The 21,830-nt window shown below is 33.3% G+C and overlaps 1 protein-coding gene across 4 annotated transcripts in view; it reads left to right on the forward strand.

Annotated features, from left to right (window-relative positions):
* The window catches only part of LOC111046152 (coiled-coil domain-containing protein 13), a 15,100-nt gene extending 2,310 nt beyond the window's left edge, over window positions 1–12,790 (forward strand). For 2 of the 4 annotated variants that reach the window (XM_039431465.1, XM_039431472.1), the window contains exons 2-12: window positions 3,531–3,623; window positions 4,621–4,864; window positions 5,412–5,557; window positions 5,992–6,151; window positions 6,775–6,995; window positions 7,655–7,756; window positions 8,583–8,680; window positions 9,649–9,715; window positions 10,319–10,426; window positions 11,203–11,369; window positions 12,436–12,790. In XM_039431465.1, coding sequence (XP_039287399.1) covers window positions 3,531–3,623; window positions 4,621–4,864; window positions 5,412–5,557; window positions 5,992–6,151; window positions 6,775–6,995; window positions 7,655–7,756; window positions 8,583–8,680; window positions 9,649–9,715; window positions 10,319–10,426; window positions 11,203–11,369; window positions 12,436–12,616 — 1,587 coding nt within the window. In that variant the 3' untranslated portion in view covers window positions 12,617–12,790. Of the gene's footprint in view, window positions 1–226; window positions 895–1,882; window positions 2,513–3,530; window positions 3,624–4,620; window positions 4,865–5,411; window positions 5,558–5,991; window positions 6,152–6,774; window positions 6,996–7,654; window positions 7,757–8,582; window positions 8,681–9,648; window positions 9,716–10,318; window positions 10,427–11,202; window positions 11,370–12,435 lie in introns of those variants that run through there. The other 2 variants (XM_039431462.1, XM_022331645.2) reach the window with 2 other exon arrangements.
* Window positions 12,791–21,830: the final 9,040 nt, after the last annotated feature.

The following is a 21,830-nucleotide window of genomic DNA, read 5'->3' on the forward strand; positions in this document are numbered from 1 at the left end:
GTGTGCTTTTGCCTTAAACGCTGATCTGTACACATATGAAACCAAGAAGGTGTTGTTGTTCAAAGGGTGAAAGGACATGTTATCATAACGTCACATTTCACCAATTTCCATTCATTATTGGATTTTTTCATCAATAAATTTATTGGAAAACTTTGTACAGTGTTCATTACCAAAATAAAATAGAAATTGGTGAAAAGTGACTTGTTGAAGAGCACTGGCCGCCAGTAACTTGCCGTCTCTACTCTCTCCATCTATAGGCTTTTGAACCAGATGTTTAATGTGATTTGATATTACAAATAATATGGAATGCCGTCTGAAATCTATCTATCTATCCTTGGTCTGAAATGTTTGGTGAAAAGCATGCGCGTGTGACGTTTGACCTCTACACTTCCACCAAACGGAACTTTAGAGTTTGTGTTTCCATGGAAACAAGAAAATCGTTTCTGTTGATTCTCTGTCATTTGGATAGACTGGCACATTCCGAAGACTATCCTTGTTATGTGCTCTTCAAATACTGTGATATTTTCTATTGCCATCAATTAAAATGCATTCAAAATCCAACCTACCATCTTCAAGTTTTATTTGAAAGTATGAAACGACTGATTTCTCTATCAAACGCAATACTTCAGTCTTATTTTATTTATGTGCCAATTTTATTATAAAAACCACTTTTAAATGAGTTCAAAAAAGAAAAGTTTGAGGAAAAATTCTGATTTACGTAAGAGTACCAGGTTAAAGAAAAAAGCGCCTGCATCACCACCAAAAGACCTATTAGTGAATAAGAACTTAATTACTGTGGTAGATAGTGCCCAACTGCCCTTGATTCTTCCAGGAGTCAATCCAACTACAACTGTCCTAAAAAGTGCAAGCAATTGGAAAAGTGAAGCAAAAGATGTGAGTAAAATATTAACATAATTTCACAGTTATAATATTAAATTATTAGATGAGATTAATTACGGTAGTTTTTTTTTTTTTAATGACACTTGATTGAGTACCGTATTTGTTCAGGCTGTGACTATTCTATAGAATATGAGCGTATAGTACATTGTAGTACCTACAATTTGTAGTTTGTCAAAAGAATTTGAATTAAACCTAATTCAAATAAAAGCTAGTTAAAAATAGCCATATTTGTCAAACTTTGTAAAAAAACTATTTTATTGAAGTATTTATTAGAATTTTTATGGATTCGATATAAATAGGGGTTTTTAATCTATTTCAACATATCAGATAATAAGTATTTTAATAAAGCCACAAATACAAACCTGTTTTGTCTGTGATAAAGCCTCTTCATTATTAGTTCAAAATGAATATTGAATCCTTCTCCAATTTTATTATATTTTTAAGCTTTACCTTATACCTTTCTCATCGACCACTTGTAGGATCGATGGCGTCATTTTGTTCGGCTGTTCATGAACGTTATCAGCCAATCGGAGAGATTTCTACCCTGCCGAATCGTCTGAAAACGCTTTGTGTGGCTTGGTTCTAAAAGTCAATGCATAAAGCAGCAGACAGACAGAGAAGAAACGTCTGCATGCAGACAGAGACGTCTGAGTGCGTTGCAACATTATAACAGCTGATGAGGGATTTCCCTTCTGTATGCTAATGTCAGTCTGTTTGTGTGTGCTTTTGCCTTAAACGCTGATCTGTACACATATGAAACCAAGAAGGTGTTGTTGTTCAAAGGGTGAAAGGACATGTTATCATAACGTCACTTTTCACCAATTTCCATTCATTATTGGATTTTTTCATCAATAAATTTATTGGAAAACTTTGTACAGTGTTCATTACCAAAATAAAATAGAAATTGGTGAAAAGTGACTTGTTGAAGAGCACTGGCCGCCAGTAACTTGCCGTCTCTACTCTCTCCATCTATAGGCTTTTGAACCAGATGTTTAATGTGATTTGATATTACAAATAATATGGAATGCCGTCTGAAATCTATCTATCTATCCTTGGTCTGAAATGTTTGGTGAAAAGCATGCGCGTGTGACGTTTGACCTCTACACTTCCACCAAACGGAACTTTAGAGTTTGTGTTTCCATGGAAACAAGAAAATCGTTTCTGTTGATTCTCTGTCATTTGGATAGACTGGCACATTCCGAAGACTATCCTTGTTATGTGCTCTTCAAATACTGTGATATTTTCTATTGCCATCAATTAAAATGCATTCAAAATCCAACCTACCATCTTCAAGTTTTATTTGAAAGTATGAAACGACTGATTTCTCTATCAAACGCAATACTTCAGTCTTATTTTATTTATGTGCCAATTTTATTATAAAAACCACTTTTAAATGAGTTCAAAAAAGAAAAGTTTGAGGAAAAATTCTGATTTACGTAAGAGTACCAGGTTAAAGAAAAAAGCGCCTGCATCACCACCAAAAGACCTATTAGTGAATAAGAACTTAATTACTGTGGTAGATAGTGCCCAACTGCCCTTGATTCTTCCAGGAGTCAATCCAACTACAACTGCCCTAAAAAGTGCAAGCAATTGGAAAAGTGAAGCAAAAGATGTGAGTAAAATATTAACATAATTTCACAGTTATAATATTAAATTATTAGATGAGATTAATTACGGTAGTTTTTTTTAAATGACACTTGATTGAGTACCGTATTTGTTCAGGCTGTGACTATTCTATAGAATATGAGCCTATAGTACATTGTAGTACCTACAATTTGTAGTTTGTCAAAAGAATTTGAATTAAACCTAATTCAAATAAAAGCTAGTTAAAAATAGCCATATTTGTCAAACTTTGTAAAAAAACTATTTTATTGAAGTATTTATTAGAATTTTTATGGATTCGATATAAATAGGGGTTTTTAATCTATTTCAACATATCAGATAATAAGTATTTTAATAAAGCCACAAATACAAACCTGTTTTGTCTGTGATAAAGCCTCTTCATTATTAGTTCAAAATGAATATTGAATCCTTCTCCAATTTTATTATATTTTTAAGCTTTACCTTATACCTTCTTCTTCATCCATTACCCACACTTGTTGTAGGATCGATGGCGTCATTTCACAATAAAAGTCAAAAACAACAAAACACTTATTTATCAAGATGGCAGCGATCAAGATAAAGCTTACTTAGTTAACATCTAAGGCCTTGCTCTTACTGGCAAGTTAGCCAGATAGTATTTGAGACAGGCCATCGTTCAAAAATTCCTGTACATCATAATAAGCCCTGGCTCTCAAAAAACCAGTCACAACCCTATCGAACTTGCTGGTATCCAACTGCTTCACTCCTGCAGGTAGCCTGTTGAAGTAGCGGAGAGCTGCACTCCTGTAGCATACCCGCGATCTCTGGATCTCTACGTGAAATTTTCAATAATTATTGAAATTGTTTTTAAATCATTTTTAATAATACTGAAATGAGCTGAAAATAGATTATATTTCAAATTCAATAGCTAGTTGATTTTCTAAACTTTTTACCATAAATATCTGAATAGTTAAAATATACGAAACAAATCTACTCAATAAAACGTTCAAAATATTGTGTGTAATAAAGTGTATTTTTCTCTATGCCAGGATCCAGGACTGAATAACATTGATTCTGAAGAGTCGAAAAAAAACTTGATGATTTCCGAAGAACTGAACCGGCAAATGAAAAATAAAATTGAGGTAAGCTATGCTGGTATAAATACTACTTCAGTATTATTTGAATTGTCTTGAATAAATCGGTGTGAAATGAGTGAAATCAGATTCTAATTACAATCCAAATCAATCAACATAAATCAATATTGATGTTGTAGTCGATGACGAAACATTTGATAATAATTCTTCTGAAGTTACGACATTCGCTGCTTCAAAGTAAATATTTAAAAAAAATACTTTTTTGGTTGAAAAATGTTGAATAAATTTCACTCCAGAGGAGAATCAGACTTCCTCCAAAGTAAATATTCTCTTTGAAACAAAATTTGTTTAAAAACTTCAACAGAGTAATATATTATACAGAGTGTTTCAGAAGTAGTGTCGAACATTCTAGGGTATTGTTCCTGGATGTTAGGAGACTACAAATTTCGTATTTGAAGTGTCCAAAACTCAGCGGTTATCCTTATAGCTGCCATTTTGAAAATTCACATAGAACATTTTTTATTTAATTTTTTAAAGTTGAGTCTTCATATAAATATTCATACCTAATTTCAGATCAATACAACGTACATTTCTCTCTTGAGATAAAAATTCCTAAGTGAAAAAAACAAAATGGCAGCTATAAGGATAACCGCTGAGTTTTGGACACTTCAAATACGACATTTGTAGTCTCCTATCATCCAGGAACAATACCCTAGAATGTTCGTATAACTTGTTGATAACGAGGGAAAATGTTTTCTGTGCTTGGTAAAGGCTCTATTCTCTTTCTTAATTGTATGATGTATGTTACTGTTTCCTTTTATTGTATAATTTTTGTTTGATTTCTGAATAATTATAGCTCATTCAATTTTTTTATTTAAGTAGGTTTATTAGAAATTATTGACTCTGTTCTCTTATTTGATTGGTTGATATATTATGTTACTTGAATATCTGTTCACATTTACCATACGCCATACGATTTATAAAGAATTATAGCTTATTCAAATTTAGTATTAGAATCTATGTTGAATACTAATTTTTTTGCCAGGTACTTTCACAAGAAAATGCTAGCCTTCAACAACGTGTGGATGAACTTTTGGCGCAGCTGACGGCACTCGAGGTGAAGTGTCCACCTGCAATACACGGCAGGGCGTCTGATCTGGCTGCTAGCAAAATTGTCGAATTGAGTAAGAAAATCAGAGAGTTGACTGCTGAATTGGAGGTGACCAAACTCAGGGCTCGAACTCTTGAGAACGGTGGCAAAGATTATCTGTCGAGGAGAAACTCTTCTGGTGAGAAAAACATAATGACTAAACTTTGTGTTTCATATGCAATCCATAGAAGTTGACGTTTGTAAAAAAGATTACCTACTTGACTTTTTATTAGATTGGATAAACCGTTCCCAATATAGACCTATGTATCGAAAGAGTTTTCCAACTTGATATTCCATGAAAATGAATACTGCAGGCTAAATTAATATTATAATGTGAGCAATACATTATTGGTCTATATGAAATTAATTTATTTGATGATTGAAAGTTCTACCATCTTATCGGTCGATTTTTACTATTGAAAATTAAAATTTCTCAGATCAGACCCTCTTGCGAATAGAAACCAAATAGTTCATATTTATTTTTCTGTCATGGTTGATTCTACGAGTTACTAAAGAGGTAACTTTCTCAGTAATTGTTACTAAATATTGTTCTGAACTAAGGTCAGAGTAAACGTTCCAATTGTTACAATTCTTATTCAAATTAATCATGAAAATCACTATTTATTCATTTTTTACATGTACTTTAACTCCATAATTATAGTATTTATGTCTTTTAATTACTTTAGATACAGCAGAAAGTATAGAAGATGAAAATCGAAAATCAATTGAAATCAAAGAGCTGACCGAGAAGCTTAATTCAGCAAATCTCAAGTATTACGAAGCAAAAAACCAATCCCAAAAACTGAAGCAGGATTTGAAAGCTGCTCATAAGGTATTGTTTCATTACCTTAGGAAATTATCTAAAGACTATACAGCATTTGAATTATAATTTAACGAGTAGTTTCCAATCTTAAACCTTTGCATTAATCATATCTTCACCTATCTACTTATGAATAAGGATATGCTCAATACCACATTGGTTACAGTGATTTAATTGTATTGTAATTTTTCATAAAAAATTGCTAATCAGATGTAAAATTGACATCTTCGTTGTACAATATGAACTCTATGATAATCAAAGATTGATTTTCTGCGATGATATTCATGCATGTCACAAATTACTAGAATATTTCTTGAACAATTTTCCATTGATGGATACGAACAAACTCATAACACATCTATTCGTTGCATATAATCTTTTTTTTTCAATAGAATAAATTATACTCAATTAATTACTAATATATTGGCTATATGATTGCATTGCAGGCATTAGCCAACGAAATTGGAGAGGAGTACTCGGTTCAGAGTGCGCTCACTGGAAATGGATGGAGGGGGAGAGCACAGAAAATCACTTCATTACAACTCAAGGTTTCCCAACTTTCGGAAAAATTGGCAAATCAACAGTCATTCCAATCTCAAAGTCATGGTTAGTAAATCTGTAGTGCTTTAATGGTTCAAAAGTACGGTAGTTGAACATTTTATTTTTCTCTAGGTCTCAATGAATGGCATAGTTTAAAATTACTGATTATTGATGTTGTTTTCCAAGACACTTCATAATAAAATTGATGTTGTTATCATTGACACTTCATAATAATATTGATGTTTCCCTTGAAAGAGTTGATATTAACTCTATTGAAATTGTTACATTTGTTCGAAGAAATATATTCAAATGAACTTACTTTTTAGTTGAGCAACGTGGAATGTATTCCACTCCTGTGAGTATCTTCATCCAGCCTGTTACCAAGGACGCTTGTGTTTAGATTGGACTGTGTGGCTAAAACTTATGAAAAAACTTGATATGATTGAATTGAATTCAATCAATGACCAATTCAATTTCAAATCAAATTAAATCGAGTTAATCTCTGAACTGTGTTAATCCCTAATTCCAAATAAACAGTCCCAAAATTATGTTGTTTCATTTCACACATATATTAGAGCTCAAAATATCTACAAACTATTATGTGTAATTCTATCAGATTAATATTGTAAGCATTATAGACCTACTAACAACGCAAAATGCCATTTGATTTTTTTTATATAATTTTTAAGATGTGTTGGTGAACGTTCGACAAGCAGAGAAAGATATGAGAAATGAATTGGCCAAAGAACTCAAAGAATGTAAATCAGAACTTGAGCAGACGAAAAACAAATTCAATGTTTCAAGGATGAGATGCAAAGTATTGGAGGGTGAATTGCAGTCGAATAAGGAGAAAATCAACTCAATTCTAAGCAAATCCAATCACGATGACCAGCTAATTACTGCTTTAACAGTGAGTCTAATAATGGTTCATTCATTTGTAATCCTCTATTCATGCTGCTAGAGTTCACTAGCATTTGATTATTGTACATTCTTCAACATTATATTTCCTTGAACACCGATTATCGAAAAAATTGTAATTCGTATGTGCAAATTGATTGACAGTGATTCTCATTGTAATTTGTTTTTAATTATTCTTTATTAATTATTTTCGTATGGAGTATTATTTTTTTAAAGAAGCAATGCGTGTACTTATCATGCACAGCATACAAATTCAGTACCCAAGATCACGGGATTGTGATGGTAGTAGGTATTCCATTTTTTGGCAAAATTCATTTCGGAAATACCAATTATGAAATAAAAATATCCTGCCTCATGGTTAAATGTGATTGATTATGATACTATGTTATACATTTCAAATTTGAATAGGGCTAGTAGATATTTTTGAGTTTCCATTGAATTTTAGGATTTGAACCCGTAGGTAAGTAGGCCTAAACGATTTTTCCAACTCACATAAAAAAAATCTATCATGAATACTTTAGTAGATCTGTGAATATTAGTTATTTATTCGATTTTGATAATTACTTATCAGCCCCTTTTTGTGAACAACTCCAATGTACAACCTTCAACTCTATATCATGCTTCCATTATTGGAATAAATTTTTATTACAGAGTCAAGTGAATAGTCTGAAGGAGAAATATAATAACGATGTGACCAAGGCAGCATCGGAAATGGAGAAGAAATGCTATGAACTTGAAGAAAAATTACAAATGGTTAGTATTTTAAAAAACTAGATGTAGAAATTTCATGCTCACTTAGTTATAATAATTATAGTCTGTCATATCTTATGGGACGTTAGGTAAACAATTCAGGATCAGGAGTCATTCTTTGAATGGGACTGATTGGTTCTGAAAAAAGTATTGCGGCTTTAAGGCCTACTACACATATCAGTGAAAGTTTCTGGTACAAAGATAATATTATTCCCATGATTTCTAATGGGACTATCATTTATACCGAGTGTATATAGTCCCGCTAGAACTCATAAGAATTATAATTTCACTGTATCGGTCACTGACTCTGATACTGTTACGATGTGTGAATCCCATCTTATCCTCATAAATGGTGAAGACGATAAGAAAGTTTGTCATGAATGGTCTCAACTATACGAGTGTGATAGACGCGCAGAATTTATTCGGTGCGTCTTCAGAGTACATTACCTTATGGGGTGCGTCTATAACGCTTGTCGTTTTTTTCATCCTGTAAACGAGGTGAAAGGAATTCCGCGCGTTTATTTCGTTTGTATAGTTGAGGCCTAACCGTTAACTGGCTTCAGAGTTCAGAGGACTAGCTATATCATACAATTTTTGCTTAGAAATTTCAAACCATGATGAAAGATGAATGATTCCAATTTTTGTAGAAAAAATTTAGTTCAAGTCTATTGCAAGTCTAGTTTAAGTCAAGTTTATATTAAGTCTTACATCTATTGCAGCTTGAGTAATTAATAAATTAAATTGAAACAAGCACATATACTACTAATACTGATGTTCAATTTGATACTACCTACCTATATTTGATATTGCTTTTGATTCTTATTTCAAGGAGAAAATGAAGACCGCTCACCTGCAAAATACTTTGAATAGTAGAGACGATAGAATTGCTCATCTCAAGGAAAAGACCCATGTGCTGATTAAGAATAAGTGAGTTGATGGTTGGAGGTTTGCTAAGAGTTAAAATGATCTACGTCCTAATCATTTTCAAGCATTTACTGTATTACAGTACAGTAATTCAACATTACTGTATTGTTCTTTCTTAAGCAGTACTCTAAAGTGAGATTCACGCTTTAAAGTCAACCCCTGATCAACATTGGTTTGCTATCCTTGATCCTTGTCTGGCATTAGACAAAGCTGATAGCTCTATCCTTTTCGAACTATGCACTTTTATTTGCTGAATCTTTTGTTGACTTTGTAGAAATCTACGGTATCAGAATATTTTTATCTCAATTGAAAAAATCATAAATACATAATGAAAAGTTATATTTTCTTTGAGAATAGAATTTATTATCATGGGATGACTTGAATCACAGCTATCTACTAGAGAAGACGTTGGAAAAGTAAGCCTTTCTATCATTTACACTGTCTTAAACGTTAATCTCACTAGAGATATTACGATTCCTGTGATTCTAAATTCAAATTTCAGTGGTAAACAGACACAAACAGCCCTAGCAAGCACAATAATTATGTATGTATATTAAGGATAAATTATCATAATAAATCTTATTTAAAGATAAAGATTCTCTTCACTGGAGAAGTGTATATACAGCAAATGTATATACAGCAAGTGTATATACATTCAAACACAGCATTTAATTTCAAGTAATATTTTATCGAAATTTAGAATTATTTTTTCCATTTCTTGTTTTGTGAGATTATTATAGGCTTTACATAAATAATGCTCTATTGGATAGAATTAGTTGAATCGATTATGATAGATGCATGAGACATTAACAATTATAACTTCCCTGACTGGGTTTTGTTCTTTTAAATAATATTATGATATGCTAACAAGTTAATCAAATAAGGTGAAAAGAAATTGTTTAGAATAGATGTTGAAAAATCACACAGTAAATTGGAGTACAAATCAGAAATAATATTGGTCTCGATTTCAGATCAAAAGAGAAAGTCGACGCTTCAGAAATGACACAAACACGAGAATTCGGCATCAATACAGCTCAGGTGAGACTGAGCGTTTGTTTAAAGCGTAGTCATTTAGTCAATACCAGAATACAGACACAAGTCTCTTGTCGAAGTGGAGTATATTGCCCAGTGGTTTCTACATAAAGCATTGTCAAGCATGTATACTTAGCATTTCATAATAGATCATGGTTCATGGAATAAAATGGATTGATTGGTACTGTAGTAGATTGTTTGTAATATTGAAAAATTAGTTTTCATGATTTTTAGTACGGTATTGAATATTTAGTATATCAGCGGTCAGTAATATTTCAAGTTGGTTTCAATGTTTTTCAGTTTTGAACACACTATACATTATCTTTTCGAAAATTGGAAGTGGTGTGGTAACATGGCTTACTTTAAACACTCAAGTAATAATAATAATAACAATAATACTGAGGGTGATACCCATATAAGCTTGGCTTGTGCGTTGGTACGTTAATGAGTGAGAGGGATGATGATGAGAGATGAAGACTACTTTTTAGGTAGTTTTACTAATAGGTAGTCGGAACCGACGGCTTATCGTCTCCTCCGAAAAAGAAGTATCTGTATAGTTTTATAGTAGGCTGTGTACCTACAATTTATTGACTAGTTCATTGTTCACAGGACCTGTTGAACCAAATTTCCGAAGCTGAGCGAATACGTCTTCTGGAGCTTATTCAGGTGCTCAATAAACGTATTGACGCCCAAAGAAACTCATTGAATCAGCAAGAAGTAAGTTCAAGAAATACATCACCTTCGTTTCTTTCAGTATCCATCTCTCGCCAGCGCCAATTGCAAGCACTACTTAATTTTTCTTTGCTTCAAATATGACTGCAATCACAGTGAAATCTATTTTAAATAGTTTTAATATCAGTGAACCCTATCTTCAGATATGTATTTTATTATATTTTTATTTACAATGCAAATAATACTAATGTTATAACATTGGCAGATAAAATAATAAGGTAGCCCTTGTGCTATTTTTCTTCCAAATTTGTAGGTGACAAAGTCCAAGATAAGGTTAGAATTTCACTGTGTAATTTTTCAAATTTTAATTATACTAACCATTTTGTTCAGTTTTAAGATTTCATTTCTAAAATCGAAACCAATTCAGATGTGTCACTTATTTTAATGGACTGAATTTTTGATATTGATAATTATGGGAAAAGTGACAATATTATTGATTTCCCATGGAAAATAGTTTTTCCAGCTTCATGAATTTCAAGATTCTAGTGGTGAGATGCTGTAGCCTACATTGAAAATTATCTCACTCAATTGCAAGATTGTGAAAACAAAATTTAGCCAAAAAGTAGGAAATACTTCAGTTATTTATAATAGAAGTATGTAAGTGGTTGTAGTTAACATTGAACTCGATAAATTACATAATAATTATGTAGTTGAAATTTTTAGCTATCTTCAAGTTATTTGAGCTATTTTTAGTTATATGTGATGAAGGATCTGGGAGATGTTCTAAAACTACTTGAAATTGATAGTAAATTTCATTTTAGGAAGAATTGCGGAACGAGCGTCAAAAATCAGCCAAGCTTGAAACGAAAGTTGCCAGATTGGAACTGCTGAGAGTAAACAACAACAGTGCCGATAAAATGTACTCATCAAAACTTTCCATTGATGACAACAATGGAAACTCTCATATCAATGAGAAAAGTCAAGAGAGGTAAGACAAGACTATTTCTATACACGTTATTATTTACATGGCACTTTCCACTTACGGTGATTTGATCATTCAATATACAGAGACTCGATTGTACAAGTCATTGAATTTCAATCAGGATTTAAGAGATACATGATTTATATACAGAGACTCGATTGCACAAGTCTGTTTAAATTCAATCATGAATTTCAACATATTATTTTGTGAGTTGTTATAGATTTGTCCTCGGGATGGTTGAGTAAATTGAGTTTAAAGTAACAAACGTTATGAAGAGTAATCCCGATATTCATCCATAAACACGTATACTCTCAGTTGCACAAAAGCCTGTTAATTTTTAACCGTGATTAAATGCCACGAGAACCAATAAGAAAAGCATTTTTCAACAGTCTTCTCTGATTGGTTCTCGTGGCATTTAATCACGGTTGAAAATGAACAGGTTTTTGTGCAGCTTAGAGTAAGTGTTTATGGATGAATATCGGGATTACTCTTTATAATGTTTGTTACTTTAAACTTAATTTACTCAACCATCTCGAGGACAAATCTATAAGAGGAAATAATTGGCTTATACGTACGGGACAGGAAATTCACGAATGACGCATCATCACGTCTGAACTACTAAACTGATTAACATGAAATTTGTTATATAGATTCTTAATTTACCGAGGATGCTTATAAGTCTATTTCAAATTCCTCAAGATTTCAGTAGGTCAAGTTTTCAGATTGGCAAGTTTCTAATTAGACCCTTGCGGAGCACGGGTTACCTGCTAGTCTATACTATAATAAAAGAAAGAACTGGCTTACGGGAATTGAAAATCATGTTTGACGCATCATCACGTTTGAACTACTGAACTGATTAACTTGAAATTTTGAATATATAGACTTAATTAACCGAGAATGGTATAGGCCTATTTTTAATTCTTCAAGATTTCATTACATCAAGTTTTAAAATGGACCCTTGCGGAGCACGGGTTACCTGCTAGTCTTTAATAAAGAAATTTCGCTTTCTAAGTTTATTGAAAAATTATATAAATTACAAATATTTTGACGACTTTCTCATTGTAAATTTCAGGATAGAACTTCTGGAAGAGCAATGTGCAACTCTGAAGACGAGACTGCGTTGTCTGTCACAGGAGAAAGTGGAAGACGTGCAATCTCTCACTAATCTATTGGAAGAGGCCAAGCTAAAATTTATGGAAGCTCTCAAATCGAGAAGTTCGAGAGAAGTACAATTTGCTATACCATCTTTCTGATGTGCGAAATAAATCTGAAGTCATTTTTTATTATACTGCCATAATTTATGTATGATACATAAATCAAGATAAACATCCAGCTCTATTTTGATTTGGTCGTAATAGCCTAATTAACGTGTAATATTTAGCGTGGAAATTGTAAATTACGGTACTGAATAAAAATTTAACATGAAACTGGCATTTGGTTTTAATTGACTGAAATCTCACGATATGAGTGGGGAAGGTTATGACAGCTTTTCTCAAGAGCATTTATTTGAATAAAACCGTTTGGGCTTGAAGCATTTAATAGATTATCTGTTTTGTTTGTCTTGAGAAAACACTTTTTGTCATTTAGACAATCTATGCTCATTAGAATATATTACTCGAGTCAATATCGGGAACGGCCAACAGAGGGCGTTAAACAAGGAAATGTTCGGGAGTCAGTGCTTCGTAGTCATCAAGGGATGATGATAATTATTGTGATGATAATGCATAAAATGGGAAACAATTGATAATTTTTAAGAAAACTGTGGTGAACTCAACAATTGTGAGGATAGCAATTCCTACCTCACGGTACAAATTTCACATTTTTATGTTAAATTCACAAATTCTGTTCATTAAGGGAGGATGAGGGATGTTGAAACAAAATTAAATACTGTTAGTTGATAATGGCATTAACTGAAGAGTTTATTATCAAAAAAGAGCCTCAATTTGCAAAATAATCACATTGCTCTACAACTGTTGTTCTGCGTTCTGCGGTGCAACAACAAACATATCCTGGCTGTTTTATCTCACACTCTTGTATGTCATAACAGCTGTTACATCTTTAGGAATAAGTACAATCAACTCGAAACATTGGTTTCTCAAAAAACGTTTATTTCGTTTATTTTTAAATAATATGACAATACACAGATAAATAATAGTTATAATACAATAAAATAATCAGAAACTCTTACTTTACTATATGAAAGTACATATCATTTGAACTCTTACATAATTATACTCCTCTTAATGAAATATCAACGTACTTTTTATTCGAATAATTTACATCTTTTTTAAATTGGAATGTGATATAATTATATTGTCTTTGGTAATAATCAAGTTACATCTAGCTGGAAGGAAAGTGAACATTATGATTCAATTTTCAAGACAGGCTACTATAATTCACATTCAGAACAGCTCTTTATAAGTTAAAAATAAGTTAATTATAAATATAAATATTTACTTAAATATAAGTTAACAACCATCTTTAATAAACCTGGATTTTTTCCCAACCAAGTTGACTTAAAGTATTCAATTTTATAACATTTCGGCGTTTGACAATTCAAAATATAATAGTCAAATATATAATTAAACATGAAACAGATTTTCTTAGTACTATAGTGAGGTCCACGTTATAATGACAGTATTTGATCAACTTTGGTTTTGCTATCCTTGTCTATCATTCGCCAAAGCCGGTGGTACTATCCTTTTCTAGGTCCACAACAATGCCAGTTATGTTTTTGACAGTGTTGAAATATAATCAATTAATAAAGAGAATCGGCATCGCTATTCTTCTATCTTCATCCACTGCCATTATAACGTGGACCTCACTATAGTATACTTTTTAAGTGACCTAGCATTTCATCGACTAACCTCAAATTTGTATTGTGGAGCAATCTGATAATAATGGTAATGTAATTGTTTGGCTTGACACTGCCCCATATCAAGGGCAAAGTCTCTATGACGAGAACATCTTTAATTTGGATGAGGATTATGCTACCCAACATCTATACAGGGTGTTTCAGAAGTAGTGTCGAGAATTTTAGGGTATTGTACCTGGATGCTAGGAGACTACAAATGTCATATTTGAAGTGTCCAAAACTCAGCGGTTATCCTTATAGCTGCCATTTTGTTTTTTTCACTTAAAAATTTTTATCTCAAGAACGAAATGTTGTATTGATCTGAAATTTGGCATGAATATTTATGCTATAAAGACTCAACTATAAAAAATAAAAAAAAAATTTTTCGTTGAAATTTTTCAAAATGGCGGCCATTTTAAATTTTTGATGGCGAATATCTCGAAAACCGTCCATTTTACAGAAAATTTACAAGAGACAAAAAAGTTAGCAAATTTTTTCACGATTCCAATGATACCTAATTTATTAAGATTGGTCGAAGAATAACAGAGAAATTAATTTTTTTCGTACTGCATGCATGACCACTTTTCACCATTTAAAGATCAATATTAATTTTTTAATTCCAGATGTATTTAAGATGAAGCTTTGAAACTCGGTATGGCTCCATATGGGCAATTTACAATGGTTTTCAGATGATAATGTTTGTCTTGTAAAAGTATTGTTGTTTCATTAAAAGTAAAAAACCAGATGTAGTGCTTCCTATTTCTTAGTCTCACGTTTCCTAGGTCTTATTTCTATCTTAAATTTCCAGTTTCAATATTATCTTACGTTGCTTCTACACAAATATTTAATTATTGTAATGGAATTTAGTTCGCTGGAGTACACCGATATTCACTTCATGTATGGAGCAGCTCTTGGCAATGCGACCGAAGCAAGAAGAATGTATGCAGCTGCATTTCCAAACCGCCGTCTCCCTTCCGACAAGGTGTTCACAAGAACTCACAATCGGCTGAGAGAAGTTGGTTCATTTGAACGGAACAGGGTAATTGCTGGTAGGCCTCGAGCAGTTCGAAATGTTGCTTTTGAAGAGGAAGTATTGCAGAAATTCGATTTCAATCCTAGAACGAGTACGAGAGCAGTTGCAAAGCAAATCAATTCAAGTGCTTCTTCTGTGTGGCGTGTACTAAACAAGGAAAGACTTCACCCCTTCCGCTTTCAAAAAGTTCACTCATTGGTTGAACGCGACTATGAGCCAAGAGTAAACTGTGCCCGTTGGTTTCTTCAGCAAGACATTATCCAACCAAATTTTCTAGAAAATGTGTTATTTACCGATGAGTCCAGCTTTACAAGAGAAGGAATCTTCAACTCTCGCAACAGTCACGTCTGGGCCTTAGACAATCCTCATGAGGTCAAAGTGCGTGGTTATCAGCATAGATTTTCGCTGAATGTTTGGACGGGTATCTTAGGTAATCGCGTGATTGGACCATACATTCTTCCTAATCGTCTGAATTCTCCCACGTACATTACTTTTTAAGAGACATACTACCAGAACTTTTGGAAGATGTGCCTCTTGCAAACAGATATAATATTTGGTTTCAACATGATGGTGCCCTGCTCATTTCGGAATGTTGTTACGGACTTTCTGAACATGACCTATCGTCAGCGGTGGATTGGGCGGGGTGGACCAGTACCGTGGCCCGCACGTTCACCTGACCTCAACCTTTAGATTTTTTTTCTGGGGCCATATGAAAGACCTTGTTTACAGCACGCCAGTAGAAAACGAAGAAGACCTTGTGGCAAGAGTGGTTGCTGCAGCAGGTGCCATTCAAGATGATGAAAATGCTTTTATAGCAGTTCGACGGTCCATGATTGAAAGGTGCAGACTGTGTAATCAAGTTGAAGGACGGCATTTTGAGCAATTGCTGCATTAGTATCAGTGAACCGATTTGAGTGAAATTAATATTTTTCAATGTAAAATAAAATTTGGAGGAAAGTTATTCTTGTATATTTCTGTAATAAGAACGGTTTTCATGAAATTATAAAAAAAATTAATATTGATCTTTAAATGGTGAAAAGTGGTCATGCATGCAGTACGAAAAAAATTAATTTCTCTGTTATTCTTCGACCAATCTTAATAAATTAGGTATCATTGGAATCGTGAAAAAATTTGCTAACTTTTTTGTCTCTTGTAAATTTTCTGTAAAATGGACGGTTTTCGAGATATTCGCCATCAAAAATTTAAAATGGCCGCCATTTTGAAAAATTTCAACGAAAAATTTTTTTTTAATTTTTTATAGTTGAGTCTTTATAGCATAAATATTCATGCCAAATTTCAGATCAATACAACATTTCGTCCTTGAGATAAAAATTTTTAAGTGAAAAAAACAAAATGGCAGCTATAAGGATAACCACTGAGTTTTGGACACTTCAAATATGACATTTGTAGTCTCCTAGCATCCAGGTACAATACCCTAAAATTCTCGACACTACTTCTGAAACACTCTGTATATTACATCTTCCTAAATGTATATAGGACCCGACCACCACTTCCAGATTACGAGAAAAAACCAAAAACTTGATACAATTTTTTGAAATAGACATTGAACATAATAATTGCTCAGCACAAAATAAGAATAAATTATTGGCAAGTATGTACCTTTTCTGTAGTCAGATCTTGAATGTGAAATCTGTGACTCTAAAATGTTTAATTATAGGGCATACCAGTAGTGTTTTCTCCATATAAGCGAGGAAAGCACTGTTTGCCTTGGCCATGAAGAGAGTAAAATAAAAATTATACAATCTCAAAGATTGCTTCAAAGGTCCGATAAATCCAGTATTATTTTGGAAATTGTGATTTGAACTTTTACTTAGTGCTCTGGCTGATAGTGTATACTCGTCCACAACTGTAGCCTATCTCAGTGGATCATGGGTATGGTCAGCGCTATAGTCAAGCAGTGCAAGCGAGCTTACTGTACTTGTATATCTATAGGCTATAGCACTATGACTATAGTAAGTATGACATGCCTGTTAAAGCAATGGAAGTTTGGTTAGTTTAAAACATCAATGAATGAACTAATCGATCTACTATTATCCTCCTGACAGCTCTGTCACAATAAATAGAAAGTTTTAATAACATTTTGTGCCATTCAGAAGTAAAAATAAGTTTTTTAAATCCAAAAACGTAAATAAATATGAGAATGATGCTTGATAAATACTATACAAGTACCGGCGGTAAGCTATTTCAAAATCGCATACAACCATCCCGCTTTCAGTAGTCCTGCCTTCTATATCCACACCAGATCAAGATGGCCGACCCCAACATACTATGAAACACGTGTTGTGTTGGTTAGAGGTTAGTTGGACGGTGTTATGCATCACTAGACCAAGCGCCAAATATCAAAAATAGAGATAGTGGCACATTCTGGTGGTAAAAGCTGTAACCTATCTATAAAAAAATTGCCATCTGTCTCCTTGCAACGGTTTGCATACAAAACAAAAAAAAGACCAAAAGCCAAACCAGGAATTCTGCAATTTACATCACTAGACCATACGCCACTAAACAACAAAAAGATTAGCATCAATAGACCAAGCGCCAACTGCTGGAGCTTAGTCTTGTTATGCAAAATTCAGATGACCAGTATTACTAGTCAATTGCATGCGTGTCTGCTGTTCTTGTTAAACGTTTTATTGTTGATACTTGTACCAAAGAACCTTCTCTGTATGCCCACTATTGAATTATAAGTAGGTTGATACCTATTTGAATAATGGACCACAATCATTTTAGTTCAAGAACAAGGAATATTGTACAACTGGCAAAAACCAATGCTCTTCCAGAGGTAAGCTTCACAGTTATTTGACATACTATTAATTATATATAATTTCATAAGTAGGCTACTCATGTGCTATTTATTTGTTGATTTTAGTTAATGAAATGTACAAATTAACTTAACTACCGTAGGCTATAATAGATTGATTTGTTTGATAATTATAACTTTAATAATAACCTTACCTGTGTAAGGTTTGGTTATGTACCTACTGAATATAACTATGCCTTTGCCCACTGTTGATCATTATATTTTATTGTTCATAAACTGTACAGACCTATTTTGCATTGGTGTTAATTATTGCTGCTTGTAGATGCATTATTATTCATTTTAAAATGGCCTGTTAAATATGTTGTAGTTTTGAAAAACACTCAGGCTCATTAATACACACTTGATTCTAGGTTTAAAAAAAAGGTGAACAAGTGAATCTATCTCCATACAATGAACAATAAATTGCATTATTATCATACAAGAAATGTAATATTGCACTAGTATTGTTGTTGAGTGTAAAATTTGTACAAAACAAGTACCAAAAATTCTGTACTGTAGGCCTATTTAAAACACAATATTGATTTGGTGTTCCACTGATGCATCATATAGAGAGGCAGCTATTTCATAGTGCTCTGATGCGATTACGTTGAAAATAAGTGTGTTAATTTTACTTTCCTAATCTCAATACAGCCGCTATTTTTATCTAATCTAATCTCCAATGCACACTGTAAATAGAGGCATTCTTTCAATACATATGTTAAATAGGTACCGGTGAGTATTGAGTACCCAATATTTTCTCTTATTTGATGAATTTTCATTAAAATAACTGCATTAGTTATGGATTTCAGATGATGGTAAACAGAATTAATTTTATCAACTGAGGGTCTATCCGAACTACAATACAATAATTATTGTAGTCTACTATAGTAATAAATAGCTGATATGGACGGTTTTCATTTGTTGCAGGAAAACTAATCCAATCTGGAGCAGAACTGGTTTGACAATATAAGTTCACTTGAAAAAGTAATCACTCAAGAAAAAATCAATGGAGATTGTACACACGATGAAGAAATCGCAGAAGATGTGGGACTTTATACCAATAGGTGTGATAGTGACCCTCAGCCACCTGATGTCAATACTTCAAGCTCTGTAGGCATACATTTTTCATCAACGGATGTATTCTTAGTCAATTGTTTTGATGACCAGGATAAGAGCCAATAGGAGTACACTGAGTTGGTTCCTGTAGATTTTGAATCGCCTCAATCTTTGTTAACTCCAACTCCACTATTTTCTTCACCGTCATCAGAAGCCGATAAACCAGAAAAACAATCTAATGAAAATGAAGACCTTGCACAAATTGAAGACCCTGACAATGAGGACAATGCTTGTACCGCTCCAGAAAATTCATCTACTGGAAGACCCAAAAAAGGACGGAAAAGAAAATATCCAGAACAAAATCGCCAGCAAAGAAAGAGACATTGTATTCAAAATAAAGAATACATTAACCAGCATGGAAAATTTACATGACGTAAAGGAATTTCGACAGTATTTATGTGATTGTAACTGTTTTGCTAGAGTAGGTGAAGAAAATATTATCAAGAATTCAGTAAATTTTATTCTGTTGAGTCCCATGATGCCCAAAGAGCCTTAATATGTAGTATGGTTAGAGAAGTAAAATTAAAAGAAAACGGGCGAAAAACTCTAACCTAAAAACGAAGAGCAGGATTTATGAAGTTTGTGGATCTGTGGTTTGTAAGAGTTTTTTCATGCAGTCCTTCCGAATTTCAAGCTGTAAAATCAACACTGCTTTGAAAACAATTGAAAGGCCTGAAGGTGTACGAGATATGCGAGGTATTACAGGAGGTAGAAATAAGATTGAAGAAGATCGTGCTCAACAAGTTATTGAGCACATAAAAAACCAGAAATTTTTAACCCAGAAACAACACTATCAAAATGTATGAACTCTATAAGGCAGAAGTACAAAATCCGGTATCTCTTTCCTTCTACAAGTAAATTTTTTTGTCAAAATTTAATTTGAAGCGCAAAACACTGATAAAGGACACTTGCAGTACCTGTGATCGCTTAGATATGCTAATCAAAGACTCAACTAATGACATTGATCGAGATAATTTCAAAAAGGAGAAAGAAGCTCATCTGAAACCTGCTGAAGATGCCAGAGCAGCTCTGAAAACTGACATGCAAGTGACAGCAAAAAAGCAAGAAACTGAGACATTATGTTTTGATCTTCAAAAGACACTACCATTGCCAAGGATCCCCACTAATGTTGTCTATTACAAACGACAATTATGTGTTTATAATTTAGGTATCCGTAGTGGAAAGACAGCTAAAGGGCATTGCTTTGTTTGGGTGGAAGGAGAAGCTGGTCGTGGATCTCAGGAGGTTGGAAGCTGTCTTCGAAAGTTCATCATGGAAGTGGGTAATGGAGTGAAGCACTTGATACTCTGGTCTGATTCATGTGGCGGTCAGAACAGGAACATTAAGATTGTGTTGATTCTAAAATCAATCATGGAGGTTCACCCAACACTTGAACAAATAACAATGAAATATCTTTATCCAGGGCATAGTTTTCTACCCAACGTCAGTGATTTTGAGAGACTTACAAAAATGCTATTTTCATACATTGTATGGCCCACAGACTAAATCTAGTGCTCCAACAATCAGTTTCAGATATTAAAGATTGCAAAATATTTTTTCTCAATCTTGGGGGGCTAGCTGCATTTTTTTTCAAAATCAACTAAACAAAGTTATGCTTTGGATTTAGAAGTCGGAAAAAGATAAGAATGCTGAAATTGAAGAAATCCTGCAAGGTAAAAATATTCTCCGTTTTGTCAAGGCGAGAAGGATAGATTGGCTTGGACACTTGGAAAGAATGCCAAGAACGATGCTTTATGAGAAGTTGGAGGCTGTGAGAAGAAGAGGGAGACCTAGGGCACGATGGATGCAGGATGTGGAAAGAGACTTGAGAGTAATTGGAGTGAGAGGATAGAAAGAAAAGGCAGGAGATAGAGAAGCTTGGAGGCGGATTGTGTAGGAGGCCAAAGCCCACATAGGGCTGCAGCGCCAGGATAAGTAAGTAAGTATCAATCGAAAAAGAACTTTTAGCAGAAGTGCAAAAAAGTACATCATTTTATGATGATGTCATTGATGAATTCGCCAAAAAAGAGAGACAAGTACTACTTAATTACAAGTAGCAGCACAAGGTAACATTTTTCAATGTTTTAGATTGAATGTAAAAATTGTATTGCATCTAATTATTATTAAGTTATTAATAATGATAGTTATTGAATTCCATTGATATCTCCTTGGAAAATATCATATTGATAATTAATTTTTAGGCTATTTATTTTTTGAATTTTAGTAGGTTCTTGGGAAATGACTTAATGGAATTATCTCTCAGAAAATACCTTCAATTCTCCCCCCCCCTACTCCCCGGCACTAGATATTGGAGTCGAAATTTTTCCCAGATGATTTAGTAATTGCCTAAAAATTTTGTGCAGGAAACGCCACTGGGGCATACCTAGAATGAGGGTGATAGTATGCACGCTCTTATTGAAAAAGAGAGAGAAACGTTTCAGACACCCTTCCTTGTTTGTGTATAGTTGGGTTTCATTGTTTCAGACACTCACTAACAAACAGATACCCACTGAAATATCAAAAATCAATGAAATAATATCAATTCTGAAAACAATTACCACTCAAAACTACATCACTTTCAACAAAAAATACTATACCCAACCTGACGGCCTTCCAATGGGCTCTCCAATATCAAGCATTTTTGCA

Source organism: Nilaparvata lugens, chromosome 1, assembly GCF_014356525.2.
Source record: "Nilaparvata lugens isolate BPH chromosome 1, ASM1435652v1, whole genome shotgun sequence".
Lineage (NCBI taxonomy): Eukaryota > Metazoa > Arthropoda > Insecta > Hemiptera > Delphacidae > Nilaparvata > Nilaparvata lugens.